Source organism: Sturnus vulgaris, chromosome 7, assembly GCF_052056855.1.
Source record: "Sturnus vulgaris isolate bStuVul1 chromosome 7, bStuVul1.hap1, whole genome shotgun sequence".
NCBI classification, from domain to species: Eukaryota; Metazoa; Chordata; class Aves; order Passeriformes; family Sturnidae; genus Sturnus; species Sturnus vulgaris.
Genome location: NC_142249.1, coordinates 15,297,113 through 15,318,786, shown reverse-complemented (window position 1 = coordinate 15,318,786; position 21,674 = coordinate 15,297,113). Strand labels below are relative to the sequence as shown.

General features: G+C 40.6%; 1 protein-coding gene across 4 annotated transcripts in view; it reads right to left on the bottom strand.

The window, feature by feature from the left end:
• Nucleotides 1-235: 235 nt before the first annotated feature.
• PLEKHM3 (pleckstrin homology domain containing M3) overlaps nt 236-21,674 on the bottom strand; it is a 77,711-nt gene continuing 56,272 nt past the window's right edge. For all 4 annotated transcript variants that reach the window (XM_088167865.1, XM_088167864.1, XM_088167863.1 and 1 more), the window contains 2 exons: nt 16,474-16,631; nt 236-6,653 (listed from right to left, as the gene is read on the bottom strand). In XM_088167865.1, the coding sequence (XP_088023991.1) occupies nt 6,476-6,653; nt 16,474-16,631 (336 nt within the window). In that variant the 3' untranslated portion in view covers nt 236-6,475. The remainder of the gene's footprint in view (nt 6,654-16,473; nt 16,632-21,674) is intronic.

Below are 21,674 nucleotides of genomic sequence, written 5' to 3'. Positions count from 1 at the left end.
TTTCCAAAACCACAAGATTTAACTGGGAATCCAAAGCCCCAGAGCCTGATGCAGACATCAACAGTACTTCCAGAGGCCCTCCTGGCTGAGATCTGGGAACAGTTAAGTATCACATTTTCTTAGCTTCAGAAGACTTTAACCAGCAGAGAAGCATTTTTAAGAAAACTATCACTCTTTCAAAGCTTGCTCTACCTATGGTACAGTACCCACCAGAAGGCAAATTAAAAAGGACAAGTCACATTTTTTTAGTGTTTATTGAGAGTTGCCTTTATACAGGAGGGACTGGTGCTCTGATGCAGTCACAAGTGAACCCAAATAAACCCTGCTCAAGTGTCAACAAGCAATTAAACTCAATGGATTTAAATTATAACATCATTACACATCGATAATAAATTAAGACTACTGCTCAGTAGTTGCAGATAATTTTTAAAAAAATCCTTGTCAAAAGTAAAAAAAAACCAAACCAACAATGCAAACACAAGAACAATGAAACACACACAACAATGCTGCAAATAAGTTAACAGAGTAGCACACACACATAATGGTATTCCAAACACTCGGGGTGCACTGCCAGCAATGCTAAAATTCACTGTAAGTGGTGCAGGTGAGCTGGTGCTCTGGCAGGAAGGAAAGCCCAGGCTGCCAGGGACCACATCAGCCACTGTGCTCTGCTGCTCACACCTGGCTTTCCCTGGCTTTTAACTGCCTTGACTGAACTAAAGTTGATTTGGAAGCTGCCTTTATCACTTAATACCTATGAAACACACATTAATTCAATTTTGCTTACCTCAAGTACAGCAGGGACTCGTATAAGGTAACTTGGTATCACACGTATTAATTAAAAATCAGCCTGAAAGCACAGTTTAGTTTAAGCAAAATCAACTTGGTAGACAAGTGCATAAGCAAAACTGACACAAATCCTTTTTCCACCACAACAATGCTGTGTATTCAAGGATTTATACTGGCTTAACATGTGGCTTAGACAGGAATAAACAAATAATTGAGCCACTGACACTTGTGCACAAAGTCTAATACACTTTGGTCCTAGACAGCTGATAGCTCTCCAGACCTCGATATCTCTGATGCTGACCACAAGTGGCATCTCTGCAATTTGGATTAATGGTCACCCTAAGGAATTTGGGTGAAATTGGCATTTTAAGATATGACTCAAGCCATCATGGCCTTACCAGGGTTTTCAAGTAAAGAAGGACTTTGCACATTATTATCCAGGCTGTCTCCTCACTGTACTGCTAAAATGCAGTAACAGCACTGCCACTGTCAAACATGATTCCTGCTACTGGTGTCAAATGTGGACTTATAAAATCACAGTTAGTATGGACATGTGCCCCAGGCTGACACATGCCACATACTTTAGCAAATAATGCTAAAATTTCAACGGGTTAGCCCTCTCTCTAAGGTAAGGCTGACCAAACCCCCACTGGGTCTGCCTTCAGGGAGCCAGGCTGCATTAGAACTGAGCTTTGAGGAAACACCTTCACTCCCACAGCACCGGGCCCAGCTGTGCAAGCCAGCAGGGAGCTCTGTATGGGAGTCCCTGGCCATGCTGTGTGGACTGGCCAGGGGCTCTGGGAGGAGCAAAACTGCATGTGACTGACTCTATTTTAACTCTAGGTACTTGACATTATTATATATGCATGGCTTCTGAAAGTCTTGCACAACTGCATCTCAGGCTATGCAGCCCAGCTAGTCTCAAAAATACACATAATAAGAACCAATACCATCTCCACACTATCCCCTCTTACAATGCCCTCACAAAGTATAGACAGTAAACAAATTTTATGGTTACCATTCCTAGCAAGGTGGAAACTGTCATGAGCAAGGATTTTATGCTCCAATGCCAAACACATTGCATCATGGCAGAGCATTTCTAAAAAAATTATTCACTTCTCAAAATTTAAGGCACCAAAATGAGCAAACGTGAGGGGTTCCCACACAGCCTGGTGTCTTCAGAGCTGGTATATGAAGCCTGTACAGCTCATTTCATGAGGGCAGAACAAGCAAACTGATTTACTCAGCTGCTCCTGCAAAAAAGCAGACACAGCCACAGGAGAGTTTCAGTTTAAGTCTACAAGTTAATAAAGCAGCAGATGCAATCAGGAAATCCAAAACAGGAAGAGAGATGCTAATATACAGTACTGTAAGGCACTCCTACTGGGAAGGGAAAATTGGAAGGCAAATGACGAAGGAGAGAATGACTGGACTCAACTGGTTCAAAAGCAACACAATGAGCTATGAAGCTCCAAGTCTGGCTATAGGCTCAGTACTGTGAGTAAGGACATGGACAGAGACAGTGGAGAGAGAGGGGGAACTGGCTGGCAACTGAGCGGCAGCAAAAAAAATTAGAAGATTATGATGATTATACAATTAATTTGTTTTATATAGATCAACAGTCAGCTGCAATCCAGGCAGTGACCTTGGGAAGCCTAGGAAACTCAGTGGCTTCTGTTGCTACAGGGAAAAAGCAAAATTCAACTGGGCAGCTTCCCCATTTCATTGTAAACAGACATCCTCTATTCTTTTCAAAAATCTTTCAAGACATTATCATCAATCCATTATGACACACACACACTATCCTAATAATAAGAGAAGCCTTGACAAGAGGAGCTCTAGAGAAATCCTGATGATTCACTCCTAACAGGGCCATCAGAGCCTGTGGAGTACTGTGAAAAACTTAAATTCCTCACAAAAAAGTATCTTCCCTCACACCTGCCAATTCCTATCGATCCCAGCAGTGTGCTCATATTAGTATGTGCCAGCTGGGATATTTTGTCACATCATGAACCCATCATTTTGCACCACGTATGACAGACAAAAAACAAGAAAAGCAATAGAAGGATTCATACACAAGAAATATAAACTTCTCTTTTTACATATTGATAATACAAAAAGAGCTGCAGTTTGCATCCCCTAGGTAGGTCCATCTTCCCATTAAAGGAAAGGTAGGTAGGGTAAAGAGGAAAAGAGAAATAAGGATCTCGATACTGTCCTAGATTAAAATAATATCAGAGTAACAACTTTAAGTGCCTGTAGAGAGTGAAGCTGTGGTCCACTGCAGTTAAGCATCCTATTTTTACACTGATAACAAGTTCTGTACAAAGCAAAAGCAGTAACTGGATTACAGATCAATTCCTTCTCTGTCAGCTATGAAAGCATCTTCTCTTTGAAGACAACAAATAGCAAATTTTATTCTTGATTCACAATGAAATGGCATCGTTCAAATTCATTTCATGCGTGGGTAGGGCAAAACTGAAGTGCTAATACATAATTTCACCTGGGGTGGGGGGAGGGTGCAGGCAGTCATGCAATCTGCAGAGCTCCCAGGAACTTTACCAGCTGATGCTCATCCAGAAGTCTGCAGAGCAGAGCCACGTGCAGGCTGTGGGCTGCAGAACGGGCAGAGAGGAGCAGTGGGGACCAGCACGGAGCACTGTTAGTACAGCAGAAACAACCATGCAAGGGTAAAGCACTGTCTGAAACCCAAGCACCTGCAGAACCCCAGGCTGAGGCTCCTGCTTTGCAGATGGCTCCTGCAAGAAAATCCACTGAGGGCAGAGGATTAAGCCTTTCATTATGCTTACAAAAATTGGTGACAGAATACTTTATCCTTACCTATTGATAGGAGCTAGGCATCCCTGAGAGGACATCATCTTCCACATTACAGCCTGCTCCTAGAGCTACTGTGAAGCTGTATCACTTTTCCAAAGTAGAAATAAACGTCTGTTCATTTTAGGAACTAGCTGGTTTAAAACAACACTGGATTTTAAAGCAAATAACATGACTGGTATTGCACAGTATAATTTTATATAAAGCTCTGGGCACTGACAGAATATCATAACATGCTCTTGCTCTACGTCATTGGTAATGGCAGTGGTTTCAGACTCATGACTAATTTCAGCAGTTTTGCCAACATCATACTCTTTTTATCCTTTAAATCTCTGTTAGCAAAGAAACTGTACTGTAATACCTGTACAAACCCAGAGCAACTCCAATGCTGTCTATGTTATTATTCTAGAATTCAATTCCAATATCTAACCACCCACATGATTGGTACTTTGGAGATAGGACATCTGTCAAAGTAACTAATATTTTGCAATGTCTGGACCTTGATTCCTTGACTCTGTATGGTTTTTGACAGTGCACTCAAGCAGCCTTCTCTAAGCTGAGCTGGAGATGAACCAGCACTGTCAGGTAAAAATACCAGAGCGTGATGATATCAAAAACACCACAATTTTTTCTTTAATGACCTAATCTTATGTCTACAGATAATTCAAAATAGTACCTGCCAGATGCTGACAGTTTCAGAGCTACTGGCTTTGCCACAGGAGTAATTGTAGTGACACAAGCTGAAAAACATGGGAGCGTTCTGTTTATTCAGCCAGTACCAGTGCAGTTCCTGTTTGCCTGACTAATTCCACAATACTTCCCCAGTGTTTGCATTTCTGAACACACAGGGAATTCTTTGCATGGGAATGGATTTGCAAAGAACATTATACCTTTAAGAGTGATAGCCAAAAGCAACTAATTTCACATGAGGAACAGTGAGCTGAGACAGAGACACCATTGTGTATGGGAAGTGTTCATTTTAGTGACAAAGGTGCATGATTCACCAGGCTTATTAAGTATGGGAATCCCTACAGCACTTTGCCAAGGACATGGAAAAACCCTCACTTCCTTCTAAAGAATCCCAATGAAAGAAGGATTTCGGGGAAAAAAAGGCACTGGTTGTCTAATGTATACAGATAGAAACATGCTTCTATATATATAGTAGTTGCACTCAAATTTGAGAAAGCTACTTTTTCTCTGACTGGAGGCTGAGAAAGGTAACCACTTATATTCCAGTACAAGGCAACTCATTGTAACAGTTTACCTTTTAATGTAAGCATGATGTACCTTGTTCTTTTATTTAAAATACTTCAGCAATTAGTGAGATGCTTCAACAATCAAAACTGCTTTCTGCCTTGAATACAACAGTCTGTAGATTATATAGGAAGCAAAAATCAGTATTCCATATTTTCACAAACCTATGTGAGAGAAGAGAAAAAATACACATGCAACTGGCATTATTCTCCTGAAACCATATTTGCTTTCTGTATATAGATGTGTGTGTGTGTGTATATACATGAATGCTTTCATAGGTATGTAATACACATATCACTGCAGGGTGTGGAAAAGAGTCAGGAATGTGAAATGGGGGGGAAGACAATCTAGCTGCTCATTGGAGGTGAACTTGCCATGAATTAAACATAGTGCCAGTAATGACACATGCCTCCCCAGTTAAATCCATCATGTACTTCCCTTTACAAAATAATTCACTGTGTTTAATACTTCCCTGGTGTTCCAGGTGTGTGGAGCAGAACCATACCTCGAGGAACTTCACTGTCCACCATGGAAGTCATTACAGAACTATAAATGCCTTGGAGCTCAAAGAGAATGCAGGACACAAGTTGCATATGAAAACAGCAAACTAGTGTTTCACAATTTTGGAGGTATTTGCTAACAAAAATGGGCAAGACCACTTTCCAGATTATCAGTTTAACAGGTTCAGATTAGAAAAACATTTGAAGTAAACTTCATGAAATAAAAAGAAAACCAATGTGAACACTTAAAATGCCCTAAAGTTTCAGACTGGAAGGAGGAGAATCAACATCATGCTACTACAGACAAGGACATAGCCTCCCATAAACTGAGATTAACCAGCACAAATCTCAAAGGACTTCAGTGATAGAATTTAACTGATATTCCCAGCAAGTCCAATGCTTATCTGAATATGGAGTAGTTCACTGGGTTGGTTATAAATATATAAACATAACTGAAGGAATTATTCTGCGTCCTATGTTGTATGTAACCACCTCAAATAAGGTTTAATGGGAGATCCTTTTCTTTCCTTGGCAAGGAGATCCTTTAAAATGTAAATGCACTGACCCTTTAAGATAGTTCTTTGAAAACATGAGGAAATGGAACCACATGTCCATATCAGGAGGAGACAGTGGATTTAAAATAATTCCTGCTCTACTGGGCTCCATGAAACACCTCACCAGAACCCCTGCCAAGACTACTAATAAATAAATAATACACATAAATAAGTAGATGATTCATCAATTCTAAATGAACAACAACAACAAAAAATGCAGTCATGGCAGCAAATATTTTCTGCCTTGAGATAAAGTCTTCTCCAGAGGTGGAAAAGAAAGCTGGGTACTTAATTAGCTAGACCTAAAGCATTTCTTGTAAACCACATTTTGTGTGAGAGCTAATGGCTGGACTTCACTGCAGTTTAGCCATTGGTATTTCAAAGCCAACAAGGCTTTATGGCCACTTTGGCAGCTCTTATTCACAGATGAAGAAGGTCAGGTAATATTTTTCAAAACGATTTCTGCCTGTCTAAGCTGAGAATTTGCTTGAGCTGACAGCTGGGAGAGGGATTCTCTTCAGGCTGGCCACTGCCTTAAGGAACTCATGTGTTCTGATATGACAATTCAAACATGTTGCAAGACTCTTCGAAGTTCTCGTCCATATTCAGTTGCCTCCAGAAGGATTTCTGCTTCTTCTGCAATTCCTTACGCACACACCTGGGGCATGGTACAGCCTTCACTTTGCACTCGGAGTGGAACACAGCACCACAGCTTTCACACCTGCAAACACAAATTAGTGTCAAAATTGAATCACAAAATAGGACCAGAGAATGCAACAGGCTTCACATGGGCTGTGGCAATAGGTATTCCTTGACACCACTCTGGGAGCTCAAAGAGCGCTATGTTTCACTAGAGTGGCATTGTAAAAGACACTGGTGTGGCCACACCTCTGCTGGTGTCAAGCTACTCAGGAGCACTAAAATAAATTGACTTGCATTCACTTTGCAGTTGCTGAGAATCTGTCCCAGCACTTCTGCTTCACAGACACGTTTTTAGAAGGATTAATACTTATCTTCTTAGTAACTAGTATTCAGGTATATCACTGAAAAGACATCAGCTTTGTTTTATGAAAGACAAGTCTTGCTTTGTTTGTAAATGAGGAGTGACTATATTATTTTCTAATAAGGTATATTTGAGCATTTGCAGAAACAGATTCTGTGATTTGCAACAGCCATGATACAGCATATTTCTCATAGAAGCTCTGGTGTCCAGCTGCTCTGGAAAAAGTAAAGAACAGTCAACTTCAACAGCAGGAGAAGCTGTCAAAGTAAAAAATGAAACAGAGGTAGGTGATATTGTCTGCCCTGGGTCCTGTGGAAGACTAGATGAACACAACTGATCTATGTTGATCAACTGATCGGTACATTGAACTATGCTGCTGGCATTCAAAGTTGTATTATTCTGTCCTCAAATGTGACATTAAGACTTGAAACAAATCAACTGTTCAAATAAGATGACTGGTTTACTTTTGGGGCATTGTGAGTCAATGAACTTAATGTCACAGCAGATCATGACCCAGCTGCAGATGCAATCTGGCGATTGTGAGTGGGCTACAACAGTTGGACATTCTCAGCCTTTCGATGCAAGTAACTGTCTGTAGTGATGACTTGTCACTACAGCTTTGTAACCAAAGAGAAAGTAAAAGGAGGACTGTCAGAGGTAAAGTCTTAGATTTCAGTTGGATAATCAAATAATAAAAGCAACAAAACATGAAACTTTAGAGTAATCCTGAAATGCAAACAACGCGTGTTGGTTGCCCCTGGTGATTCTGTAGGACATCTTGAAATGCCTCACTTTTTTTTTCTTTCTGCTAGCTGTTGTAATCAAATGACTGTATAAGAATCCAAGTGCCCACTGTTATAACTTAAGTGGGGTTTTTTGTTGCTTTGCTTTGAACCAATTTTTCATCAAAATAAGGTTCTTGTCTTCAATACTGTGAAGAAAAATTGAAAACCCAAAGAAAGAAACTGCCCAAAAATGAAAAGCTTGTGGTCTGACAATACTGAGAGAAACCCATAAGTAACACAATCTCTTAGCTATACTGGCTGCATCTCACCTGTAACTTTCCAAAAAACTGTTCCTGGTCTGGCTGCACTTGAAGTTGTATGCATGGGTCTAAACATGGCCTAAATTTTAATAAGTGCAGAACTTTGAGAAGGCTGTGCAGAGATCTAAAGAGGCACATTTCTAACTAACATAAACTGACAAAACCCAAATATGAGTAAGAAAAGGCAGGTGAACAAAGCTAAGTATAAAGCAGTATATCTCCTGGCTTCCATGCTTTCTTGCAGTAAAACTTGACTGTTGGATTCTCAGTCCAGCTACAGTCTAAATCTGGTTTTGAATCAAGAAACCAGCTCACGCAGAGATATTTACAATTTCCGTGCTCAGAGAGTGTGTTATTGCCCTTATCCACTGAAGCACATGCACACATGCTTAGGACTCATATCCCACTGATTTCTTTGGGATTACTGATCTGCCTTCCATTAAATGTGCTTACGTGCTTTGCTGGGTTAGGATCTCCACAAACAGACACACTAATGGACAAAGTAGAGACAGAAGACAGCAGTGTCTTTAAAACTTTACACCATTCTGAACTGACACTAATGGTGATTTTATCAAGCTAATTCTCCCTTGTTAGTCAGCAGTTTACAGTGCCCTGGAAGTTGCTAGAGGGTAATGATTGATGAGGAGTGTAATTTAGTGCTCTCACATTGCCACTCCCTACGCTAGCCCAATATTTCTCTACAGCATGCATGGAAATGACAAAACCTATCAGAAATTGCTGCTGAAATGGATGGAGCAGGATGAGAGAGGAGCCAGCACACCTGCTCTCTCAAGTCAAAGGCCATCAGCAGAGCAAACAAAGATTGATGGTGTTCAAATTAATACAATTCATTTTTCAGAAATAAGGTCAGTGGAAAAGATTAACAAACTTTTTTCCCATCGTTTAGAATCAAAACAGAGAGAAAAACTGTCTGAACTGTTATTCATTAGAGCTGGTGCAGTAGCTGAAGCTCTGCCCAGGACCCCACACTAAGCAGAGGCAGAGCAAAGAGCCAGCCCTGATCTCACAGTCCCTGCACTGGCACCCACTGCTGCCGGTGTTGGTCCATTCTGGTGCCCCCGGCCCTGACTGCTGCTCTGAAGACCAATATTTCCTGCCTTCTCTGGTGAAGGATGAGCCCAACCAAGGGGTGCAGATGACAACAAAGCAGCAGCCTGGAAGAAGGGTGCTCAGAGCTGGAGAACAGAGCTGCCTCTAGCTCTGCACAGGAACAAGTAGAGAGGACACCCATACCAGCCTTCACTGCATGCTTGCGTCCCCTCACTGACAAACAAAGTCACCAGGGCAGGGGGGCAATGCTGATCTTGCTCTGCCTTCGTGCAATTGGCAAGTTATTCCTTTTAAAGTGGTGGAGCTATACTACCCCAAGCTACCTACACAGCTTTGCTTTTCCTCATATCAAATACAGTCAGTCTCAACTGGCCCTGGAATGCTGACTGGTTGACTATTTCTAACCTCACTGTGAGAGATTATCCAATAATACCAAAAACTCTGCCAACATTATATTCCTTTTTAGAATATTACAAACAGATTTCTTCCTAATTAATCCTGATATCTAATTTTATCTACACATGTGAATTTCATAGGGTTTTTTGTTGTTTTCAAACCTCAGTATATCAAAATGATTTTATTTCTCCAGAGAAATAAAATTTATTTTGTAGCCTATAAAAGGCTCACTTAATAGTTCACTACACTTACTTATCTTTCCCTTAACCCTTGTTGTTATCGTAGGTAATACACAGTTCAGGTGCTATTTCTGAATCATGACTTATTCTTTGTCTAGAGGCCAAAAAGTCCCTACATCCTTTGTGAGAATGCTATTCACCACTGATAATAAGCTGATGAGCCCATAGCCATTCAGGCCTTTCATGTTTCCTTCTTTAATGAATGATATTGTGACACTGCACATTAATAGCATCTTGCTATTTTTCAAACAGTATTTGAAGACTTAGTGAACATTGTGTGTTGTTTTCACACAGACTTGCAGTCTTCTAAGAAGGCAGCTGAAATCGCTTCCTCTCTATTTTGGTGTTTTCTCTTATTTTATTTTTTTTTCCTCTTTCCTGACCTAACTCAATTTCTGTGGAGACTTTAGGGGGTGTTTTATGTTTTAAGGATGTTTTACTTGTATGGAGTAAAAAAAAATGCAGAGAATTATTCAATCCTCTAAATAATGTCTATTGCACTGGAAATTGTAAGAGAAAGGGCAAAGCTCTCCACAGCCAGACAGACATTATAATGCTCTTATTATTATCATTACTAGTTACAAAGAAAAGCCTTTCTACATTAAAAGCATATAATAATTCCTTGTATGCTGAGGAAATGCCAATGTTAGTATCTCATTAAGTGTGGGCATTTGAAGCATATATGTATTTAGTAAATTGTAAATTCTGGCATGCTCTTTTTATGCTTCCCATCTATTTTTTCCAGGATTATAGCTCAAGTAATTCTAAATGCTGCACAACCAATTGATTATGCTCATACTTCTCCTCTGTACTGCACCACCATTAAGTGCCCCTGAGCAGAATGAGGTGCCCAAAGTGGGGGATACAACACAAAGACACCTCAGAGATCTTTCACCTTAAACAGACAAAATGAAGCAGGGATGATCAACAGGTGGTCCTGGTGGAAACCTGAAAGACAGGGTTTTTTGTCTCGTAGGAACCTTACTGGTTGACAGACTTAACAATGTGCCTGGTAGAAGGGTGGGATGAAGCTGCTGGAACCAGCAATATTTATTAGGATACCTTCAGTTCCAGGCACATGGGCTGACTGTACCAGATAAACCACCATTCACAACAGGATACCACCATTCCCATCTCACAGCAGGAAGCAAGAGGTGAACTGGCTTGCTCAAGGTCAGCCAGAGGCTCCTAGCAGAGCTGAGAAGGGCAAAGAGCTCCCCTGTCTCACTGCAATGCCATATTCACCCACCACCCTTTCTTTTGTCATTTTATATATATTAGCTTTCATTTTTTCATTTAAAAAAACTCACTTCTGTTGTGCCAGACCTTGCACACATTTGGTCAAGTGAGTAATCTCTTGAAACAAATTTCAGCAAGGATTTGATTTTGGGCTGAACCCTTCACTGGCTAATCTCTTCAGTCTTCTTTCCTGCCATGCAGAGTAAAAGCAGAATTAAAAGGGGTTGTTCCTTATGTTTTCCTTAGATGATGCTAAACATTCACCAAGCACTCAAAACACTAAGCCACCTGTAACTTGGCTATTAAAAATCCCCGAAGAGCAAACCACACTGGCTGAAGTAAGCCTGGCCTGGGGATTCCAGCATGATCACCACCGGACAAGATGCACATGTGCCTGTCTGCAAGCATTTCTGAATTGCTCAGCTGTGAATATCACAGACAGGCCCTTCAAACTCTGAGCCTTTAGCAGAACACAAAGAAAAGGAAAAAGGACTAGCCTGTGTTCACTTACAACACAAAAAAAGCCCCAAAGGCAATCAATGCCTGACACACACGTGCAGCAATATTATTCCAGTTGCCTAGGAACCAATGCAAGTAGCCTGCCTAGTGAGGGATGCCCACATAGTAAATAAATGAAAGAAAGTTGGCACTAATATGACATTGATTGAACGTTCTAGTTAAAAAACACTGTGACATGAGGCAAGCAAACCCAACCTCTAAAGCCAATTCAGTTGCAAAAGACAATACTTGATGAGAAAGCTGGTATACTTTATTGTTTTCTGTTTACATATTCCAGATAATATTACTGTGCTACCCTGCACAAACAAAAATAAGACAATCTGGGCCAGAAGATTTTGATCAGTTTTGATAGATTCAGGTGAAATTAAATTACCAAGAGAACTTAACATCTACTTAGACGCCTACATTTCCTCAAAGAAGTGCTGAGCAGATCACTTCAGAGTGCTTTGAACTAGCTATTAGCATCTGATAAGCTGAGCTCTTTTGAAAATTAGGTACTAAACTCCTGGCACGACTCAGGTGAGCTGGGCCTGAGGAAAGGCTTTCTAGCCTAAGACAAACCAATCAAAGCAAGAGAGAAAATTATGGCCTTTGACCTGTGCCAAGGTATTTCTTGCAAATGCTGTACACTACATATTTCAGTCTCTCCACCTAACATCTATCTTTAACATTCCCCCAAATGCTCTAAGTTGCATTTGTCCAGTGACACAGAATCCATACCACAGTAAGCTGTAACTTTGCAAAGACTTGGCATGCACAGCCTAGGAGCCTTTAGTCTAAAGACTTGTCACTATGTGCAAAGTACATTCACAGGTCTTATCAGGATGGTGGCCAAAGATTATGGAGGCATCCAAGCTGGTTGATATAGTCAAGCCTGCTCTGTGGCACGTCTATTTTAAACTTGGGCCTTCTGGTTTGTATCTTAAAAGGTCTACATGTCTTAACTGATCAGCAGAACAAATTAACTTAGCAAAGTGAAAACAGTTTAGCCTTGATAAATGAATATGAACACAAAAGAGCAACTCTCCATGGTTCACATACATCTACAGTGAGCACATAAAAGGAAAGGAATGGACTAAATTGTTCTTAACAAGCAAGTAACTTTACCAGCAAAACACAACAAATTTAACTGCCCATGAAAGTAATCACTAGGACAATGACAGGCAGGACCAAAACTTTATTAACTGGGTAACATAATCTTAATCATAACCATGATTGCTTAATTATCTGATAGGACAGTAAACATGATTTAATTAATTCTATTCTCATTCCAAAAGGTAATTTTCTCAGTATTCCTTAAGATTTTAAAATTGTTAAAAACTGTCCTAACTTATAAAACAAATACAGCCACTAGTGTAGACAACAGTGCCCCTACACAGACTTCACTTCTGTTGTTTGGTTGTTGGGTCTTTTTTTAATTTTAGGAGAAAGAAAAAACCTTTTCTGCACATTAGCAAAGAACAAGCAAAATCAGAACAACCTGAGGGAAGTGACTGCTTGCTAATAGGCAAGGATAGCTTTAAGAAGCCAATTCACAGCCAAGGATATTTAAAGTCATTGCACAACACCTGCAAATATAAAATAAGTGATATAATATGATAATTTTATGTTTACTCACTAAATTTAAGCCCAGGCAAATTTAGTCCAAGAAATAAGAGGTAGATGCTCAGTTCACTTAAGTTGCCAGAACTCCATCAAAAGTGGGGCTCTGAGAGTTTACATTAGCTGAAAATTTTGTCCATGAAATGTGCAATTAATTCAAGAGGTTTCAAATAGTTCTCATGATTTGAAGACCTTCAAAAACAAGGTGAAATTGTGAAATTTTGAAAGAACCCTGATTAAGTATTATATAAATACGGGTAAGACACAAAAGAAGGAAATAAGGGACAGAAGAATCAAACTGACTGGAAGAGGCATCAAAAGGATGGGACAATTTTTTAGAAATTGTTTAACTACTGAATCGCAGCTTTCATTAAGATCCGTGCAGAATGGCCACCTCCCAAGAAAAGCCAGAGAAAGGATGTATCATTAGAGAGCTTATGACTTTGTGAGCCCACCCTTACATTCAAGGCAGCAAACTGTTGCGCTGTATTGTTGAGCAGGATGTAAAGAGCCTGCCAAGCACAGCCCACAGACCCGCTAATTAAGTGAACTGATTGTGTTTGTTTTGGAACCGTTTGCCAACAAAGGAATGTGTCACACTGATTAGTGAGAGAAGGGTATGTAATATATGTGTATTCAAACCCTGAGGAGTGCATAACCCAGGTATTCACTCTGTTTGCCCAAGGACTGACAAAAATGACTCTCAAGCAAATAACCAGACCAAAGAGAAACTCCAGCCCTCAAGAGGGGCCCTCTTTTTCTCTCAGCTGTATCTATCTAAAGAATACTCATCCTTCATAAATTCCTGCTGAACGCACCAGAAACTGCTGAGAATATTTTGGAGAGAAACAATCTCTTCACCTCAAAGCTGACTTAAGAGACCATGAGGATGGAAAGCTAAAAGCCAACTGAGAACCACCTTGGAATTGTAATGGCCACTGTGAGAAAGGTCAGGGAGGTAGCCAAAAAACCAAATGCCAGCTCAACACAGACATACATACATACACACACATAAAAGCAGGCTTCAATTTTCAAACATGCAAAGAGCTGAAGTCTGCAAAAGATGCCGTGCACACACTTTTGAATATTTCTAACCTAACAGCCCAGTTTGCTGTTAGAGTTAATAGCTCAAAAGTGAACAAATATTCAAATGCAAAAGCAAAAACATGGTTTTCAGAGTTCAGCAGCTCTTTCCTCCTCAACTCACCAGCTTCAGCCAGGATATCTGGCAGTCCAGTATTGTATATAAAATATGAATACTATGCTGTAGATAGCAATTCCAGAAAACCAGGATGGAGAAAACGGAATCGTAGTCAATTATCTCTACACTGTGGACTCAGAACAATACAACTAAATCACAAATCTGAGCTGTTTACTCAGAGCTCTGTATGACAACTGACAAGGAAAGCTGAACACATCACCAGAATTTTCAGGTACAATTGCAAGTCTTCACGTGGACCTTTTAGGATTTGCCATTCCATTTGCCACAGGTTACTCTATACATCTCCCTACTTCTAACTAGCCTCCTCACCTTACACTCATCTTTTAGTGGTCAGTACACCTACTTCAGAAACCTCTCTCATCTTCAAGAGATGGAAACAAACATAAAATCCCTCCACCTGGCCTTCTCCCTCACTGCTTTGGAGCTGATGGAGCTGCACAGTAAAGCGTACAAGCTCCTCTGTTGGCATAACTTGCCCCCAGAGCAAAAATATGGAACTGAAATAATCTGGTTAGTTCCACATAGGTGCATGTGTAGTAATGAGATGAGAAAACTAAGTAGGAAGGGAAATAGAAAATGCTAGGGATAAAAACAAGGTTTAGATATAAGGAATACAAAAGGAGTAAGCAGAATGATGAAATTAAAAAGAGAAATATCAGAGAACCTTTAATGCTGACTGTGTTTTAATTAAAACCATTAACAAAGACCACTGTCTTTGGCATTACATCAACCATAACTTAACATTTGTGAAACATGAACACAAGTCCTGTCTGGCTTCTAACTCACATAAACACAGGAGCTAGAGCAGCTTCTGTTGGCTTGCACTGCTGACAAATTCTATTTGATTCCAGAGGGTTTTGAACTCTGTAATTGCAAGGTAAGTCTGATCTCAGCTGAAGGGCAAGGAAACAATGTACACCAAATAATGTCCAATAATGTGACCAAAATCCCCCACACAAATAAAATTTTAATGTAAACTTGTATTCCCAAATGTTCCTTCACATTCTCATTAATCTTTTGGGAATATCTTTAATTGCCTTTTATGCGGTCTCCACATCTTAGGTTTTATGCCATCTTAGTCTTTCTTTTTAACTCAGCCTATCCCTAGATGCATTCTTTCTTAAAAACTGTTATAGAACTCAGCCACACAACTTGTTTAGCTTTTATCCACTGCTTTGTCAATTTTTTAGAATAACACTTGGGAAAAACAATGTGCAAACAGCTTTTGAAACTCAGATCAGACTGAAAATCCCTTAAGAGTAGTCCTTGGTTACTTGTAATTTAACATCTTTGTGCACACAAGGGAACCAGATTCTTAACAGACCCTTTTGACAGGCTGGTCCTGATTGTTTCCAAAGGTGGGTCCTTGATTTTTTCCCCTTTCAAATGAACATCTTGGAGAACAAATTACAATGACTGTATTTGAAACAGCCAAAAAAAAAAAATCTGTAGAGGAATGCTGTACTGTGAGATATACTGTCTTTCTGTTAAGGGTGGAAAAAAATATATCTACTTTATTCAAAATCCAAAAAATTGCTGTGTTGCCAAGTCTGCTTTGGTTTCCTGCATTTTGCTTCTAGGTTTTCCATGTGACTCCTGTCCCTGACCTGGCACCTAGTACTCTACATGATCTGAAAAAAAGGTTTTTTGGTTTAGTTTAGGGCTCACATACACTTACTTTGTTGCCACCTGAGAACAGCAATATAATTGAAAAAAAAAAAAGATCTTGCGTACACAGACACAGAGGAATAAGCAGATGAAGAGCAGAGAACTAGCCAAAACATTTTATGGGGAAGACACTTCAGAATGGATTCACTATTATGAATGATCCCTGTACATTATGGGCCCAGTGATACCAGAGAACAGACAGATGTCTGTGATCACTCTAGGAAAGTCTGGATTTCAGGACACTTTGCAAACTCAGAAGAGCTTTGGATAAATCACACTGTGTGATGATGCTGGGGGCTCTTCCCTTTTTGAACAGCTATTCTGAGACTTACAGGGCTGTGGGAAGTAGCACTCTCATTTGTTTCCACGTTTGCTCATGGTTGCCTCCCTGGAGCAGTGATCCACTGTAGCTGCCCAGAAATGCACATTAGTGAAATCTAGTCCCTAATTATTTAAATAAAAGGTCATGAGGCTGAGAATCCTCAAGGCTTTAACACTCAAATCAAATGTATGAATGACATTACCACACTGGAGTACCTGCTTGTAGAAATGTCCTCAAAGGGGTAAAGGATTTCTCCATTGTTGCAAATCTCACAGATGAAACCCTTTTGGCTACAAAGGCTGCAGCTGTACACATGAGAGGAGGCAAACTTGATCACCTTCCCCAAGAAAGGAGCCAGCTTTCCTTCAATAACCTGGAATGAGAAGACGATATTGAATGAACCCCCCAGAAATAACCAGAATGTCCTGAAGGCCTGAGACAATATTTATTACTACAGAAATGCAGTTACATGCTGTTTGTTAAAACAATAGGAAAGTTACTTCCCAACAATTATAGCTCCATGAAAACACAAGTAATAATAGTAGTCAATGAAGCAGCAATGATCTGAACATGAAAACTAACTTACTCTCTCTAAGTCGCTACATGGCAATAACAAGATACTAGTTGTCATTGTAAGTACAACAGTGCATTCATACAATAAGGCACAAAGAAGTAAATAGGAAACAAGTTTAAGGCTTCCACATTATCTCTGACAGCTATGAATACTGCCTCACAATTTTCATTACTTCTTACTTTTTATGCACATATCACAGTTTTGGTTTTGTTTCTTTTCCTTCGAAGTACAAGTTTTTTGCATGTAATTTGTGAACAGAGTCCTGGCTTTAGCCCTTTAGTAGAACTGTCTTTCCCACTGAAAACCATTCAAATATAATTTCTGGTCTTTGCCAAAAATGATTAACTTCTTAGGTAAAATCTTGAAAAAATACTTGGGGTTTTTTTTTTTTCCTTTTAGTGCCAGCTCTCAAATCAAGAAGCCCCTAGACCATTAGAAGTGATTAGCACTCCTTGTGTTGGTGTGAAGAAAATGACCAAGCCATATACCTTAAGCTGCTAACCACAACACTCATCTAAATTTGTGACTTGGAGACAATGGCTCAATAAGGGGTGCTATTCAGGCAAAATACTTTCCATTCAGATCAAAATTTTAGAGACTTTAAGGAATTCTGCTGCTGTAGGGAATAATGAAGATGGAATAAGGCTCTAAGTGTATATTCTTCTCTCCTGGGCTTCCTGTGGTCTGAATGGCAGCTTGCCAGATTAGTGATAGAAATGTGTCATGGGATTTGACAGCAACCTGGTAAAAAGGTAAAAGAATGCAGTAATTGCTGACTGAAGACTTGCATGGGGCTGTCCTCTGTAACCCAAAAGTAGGGAGTTTTACATTTAAATGAGTGACACACTCCTTTCAGGCACCCCTTCCCTAAATATGGTAACACACCACTTGTAATTTGGGCTCAGTGTAAACAAATCTAGAGAAAGCAGAGATATCAAGGCAGACAAGAATGACAGAGAATTTGGAGGCAAATGCTAGGCAGTAAGGAAATAAATTTGTGTTCCAGGGCAACTTCCTGCCCACCAGCCAAGAAAGCCTAAACTAACAAGTACAACTGGGAAAGGAATTGCATGAGGAGTGCTGGTGTTAATGGCAGGGAATGGCACGGGCTGAAATGTGCCCCTTCCTTGCCTTCAGCTGCAGCCTGCTAACAACACCTGCAACAACAGGAAGCAGCAATGTTATTGCTACTGCTGCAAATAGGACATCTGCTCATGTCAGAGGAAAAATGACATTCCTATTGCATCCTGGTATAGGAAGATCCCCTTCAACCACAACATAAACAATGCAGAGAAGCTGCTGCATGAAATACGAAAATGAAGCCATAGTTCAAGGTAGAGATACTGCTAACCTTCTAACAGATGGTCAGAAGCTAATTTAGCTCCCCTAAGCTGGGGTTTGTTTTTCATTTTGACAGAAGAAATATTTTGCTTTCAGACTCCACAGTTACAGAGGGGGTCTGAAAGCCAAACAATCTGAGAGTATGGGAAAGACACAGAAGTTGATGATATTCAATAAACAAAAAGAAAGAAACAGTGAAGCCACCCAGCTAGTGACAAGGCTACAGTCACCCTCCAAAAATCCACTTAGGCACTAATAGATGAAATACACATACAAAAATAATAAATAAACCACAGTGCATACACATTTTCCAGAGAATTTTCATGCTATAGCAGTCACCTCAGGCCACAAATGCTCAGCCTAAAATGCCATGCTAAAGACACTGCATACAAACTCTCTGAATTTGAACTAATGTCACTGTCAGCAATGATTTAAAAGTTAAATCTCTGTATTGAAGTAACATTTCATATAATGTAATAAACACAATTATCATAATCTATTACCTTCCTAAGCACTGAGGGTGAATTTAAAACTACAAGGAAGAAAAGCTTTCCTGTGCTGAAGAGTTCACAGCCTCAGCAAGACACACCAAGTGGGCAGCTGCCCTGAGGAGATGGTGTTATTTGTCTCTATTTATTTATTTATTTGTGTGGCTTGTTGTAGCACTGTAGTGGGTGGGCTTGTTACTCTGGCCACTGCAGACATACAAGGAAGATGATATCTTCAAAGAGCCATGCATGCCAATTTTGCAATGTGAATTACAGGCCATTTTACTGCATTATAGAAGGAAGACAAAATGCAGCATCAAATCGATGTTATCACTGGTTTTAGCATCTGTAAATTTTGTGTCATTTTGTTTCATCAGAGACCTCAAGGCTGTGCACAAGATGATTTTTCCTTGCAGCCTTCTCTCATTCCTGTTTGTAGCTAATAAGAATAAAATCCTCATCTCCATTTATGCTGGGCAAGCAGAAAGGAAGATTTCTACTTGCTGTCCCAAGTCTACTTGCTGTCTACTCACTGTTTTGTGGTAATAGTTTTGCAGTGAGTATTTTATGGCTTGGGTAAAGGAACATGCAATCAAAGGTGTCAAAACTTCTCCTGTGACTGCCAGAGATCCAGCCAGTCAGTTTAGATGGTTCAGAACCACGATGGAAGAGTCTCAGGATCTTCTCGCAGTTGTTGCTAGAATCTCATTTTGAGTTTCAAGGAAATACAAACGATAAAAGAATAGAGGTGTGATAGTCAAATGTAATGCACTATCCAGATATCATAGAAATTATGGGAGGTAAAGAAAGAGCTCAAGAGGCTGTCTTGGCAGAGCCACTAATATTTATATCACTCTAACAGCTGTATGTGTTCCTAAAGCCTTTCAGTGACGAAGACTTCACAGCCCCATGCAGTCTAATCCAGCTCACGTCCATTCTCACTGCTGGAGTCACTCCTAAGCTTTGACCTGAACCTTTCCTAAGAACATTTCAGTTTACAAAATAACTTTACAAAACAGAGAAACTGTGAAATCACACACTACAAGTTGCAGAAAAGTACATCACATTTCAGAAGTGTGGCAGTTTAGCACAACACTAAGTTAAGAGCATGTCAAAGGAACAGAAACCAAAATTTTCACCCTTGACTTATCTCTTTAACATAGGGGATGTCTCGGCATACACCTGGCAAAGGCTTAAAAATACATGCCTCTTAAATAGAAAAACACATCAAGCTTAAATTAAAATTTTGCTGAGTTAAGATTCTCCTTCACTTACAGCAACATAAAGCACAAGGTCTGTTTCTAATCCAAACTCTCTGTAGAGCAAGCAATTGTATAATTGGTCAAAACTATGGGTGAGAGGTAATTAATGATGGCATCCCAGTCAGCACTTGACAGAGGATACAATGCAGCTTTTTCTTCCTTAATTGGTCAAAGAATCCATCCCAACATCATTTTGGACACAGGGCCATGCTTATCACTGCTGTACCTGGGTACAGTACTTGGTGACAACAGAAGGAAAACCGTTGTGTCCAGAGGTCCAAAGCAAGCTGTGTCTCTGAATAGCCCCAGTGTTCAGATCAGAATCATTGTTCATCTCTCTGGATCCGGAAAAACATTTCTCTAAGCTTCCACAAGACAGAAAGTCATGGCTTTGCACACAGTAGCTCCTGTGTGCGTCACATTAAGAACTGTATAAAAAAACCACACCCACATGTACATACACAAAAGCCAGGCCCTGCCCTCAAAGCACTTACAATTTAAACCAGCAAAGCAAACACTGGTTTTTACAGTAACTGCCACCTGAAATATCTCCCTTCTAAAATGGGAAAAGTTGTGTTTTGGAGGAGCATCCCATACAGGTTCCCTGCCCACACTGCAGAGCATCCCTCTGGTCAGAGTTTGGCTGCAGGTGCCAGGGCTGCCAGGAAGAGAGCAGAAACCAAGAAATCCAGAAGGAGCAGCTACCTGCCCCACTGCCCAGCCTCCCACACCCAGCTTGGGAAAGCTCAAGCTGTACTGAAGAGCAAGAAGGGAAGGCAGAGACTTTTCTGCAGCAAAGGGAGAAACAAAAGGGGTACAAGTAGCTGAACACGTGCTGAAAGGGTGGTGGCATAATTATTTTAGATTATTTCTGAAACAGAAGCTTCCCATAGAAGTCAATGCTAGGAATCAAGGTAAATCAAACTTCCTTCTTGGTATATCTTTGTATTCATTTGAGCAGTACAATTCTGAAGAAACAATTGCTCAGAGTAAGTGAGGTGAGGGGAAAGTAAAGGGACTGCCAAACACCAGCAGACAAGCCAATGTTGGCAAAGGCTGCAGGAGTCTTGTGCAGTGGGAAGACAGGACACCTCCACTGGGTTATGTATTCCCTGATTCACCAGGAAGACAGAAGATAAAAGACAGCAGTGGCTATGGTACAAGTTGAAGTCCCTTTGGACACATCACATTAATATGATTATGAGGGCAATGTGTGATCAGTTGAAGTTTATTTGTCAGGAGGGCTGCTTGCCCCCCAGAGGTTTCCTGATCCTTCTATTCAAAGACTGGAACTTATTCATAGTTCCCTTGCTCTATCAAGGTGATGCTTCCACAAACAGCTGTCCCCAGAGAACAAGAAGTGCAAAGGCCATAGACCAGAGCACCCACCAAGCCAGAGAAGCCATCCACCAAGCCAGAGAAGCCATCCACCAAGCCAGAGAAGCCATCCACCAAGCCTCCTCAGTGGCCCCTACGTGCACAACAGGGCTCTTGTTCACAGACAACTTTTGGAAACAGCAGGTGTTGCCCGGGGGTCTGTGACCAGTGTCCCTGTGTCTGACCCTCACAACACATTCCTGAGCCCACAGCCCCGCCCTGCACTGGAGGAGAGGAGGTTCCCTCCTCTCTGACACTCGCTGAGTTCCAGCTCTGTCCTGACTCCATCCCTCATCCCAGCTGCCTGAGCTGAGCACAGTGGGCAGAAGTCCCACCTCTGAAGGCTCCACTGCCCAGACCCAGCTGTGCCTCTG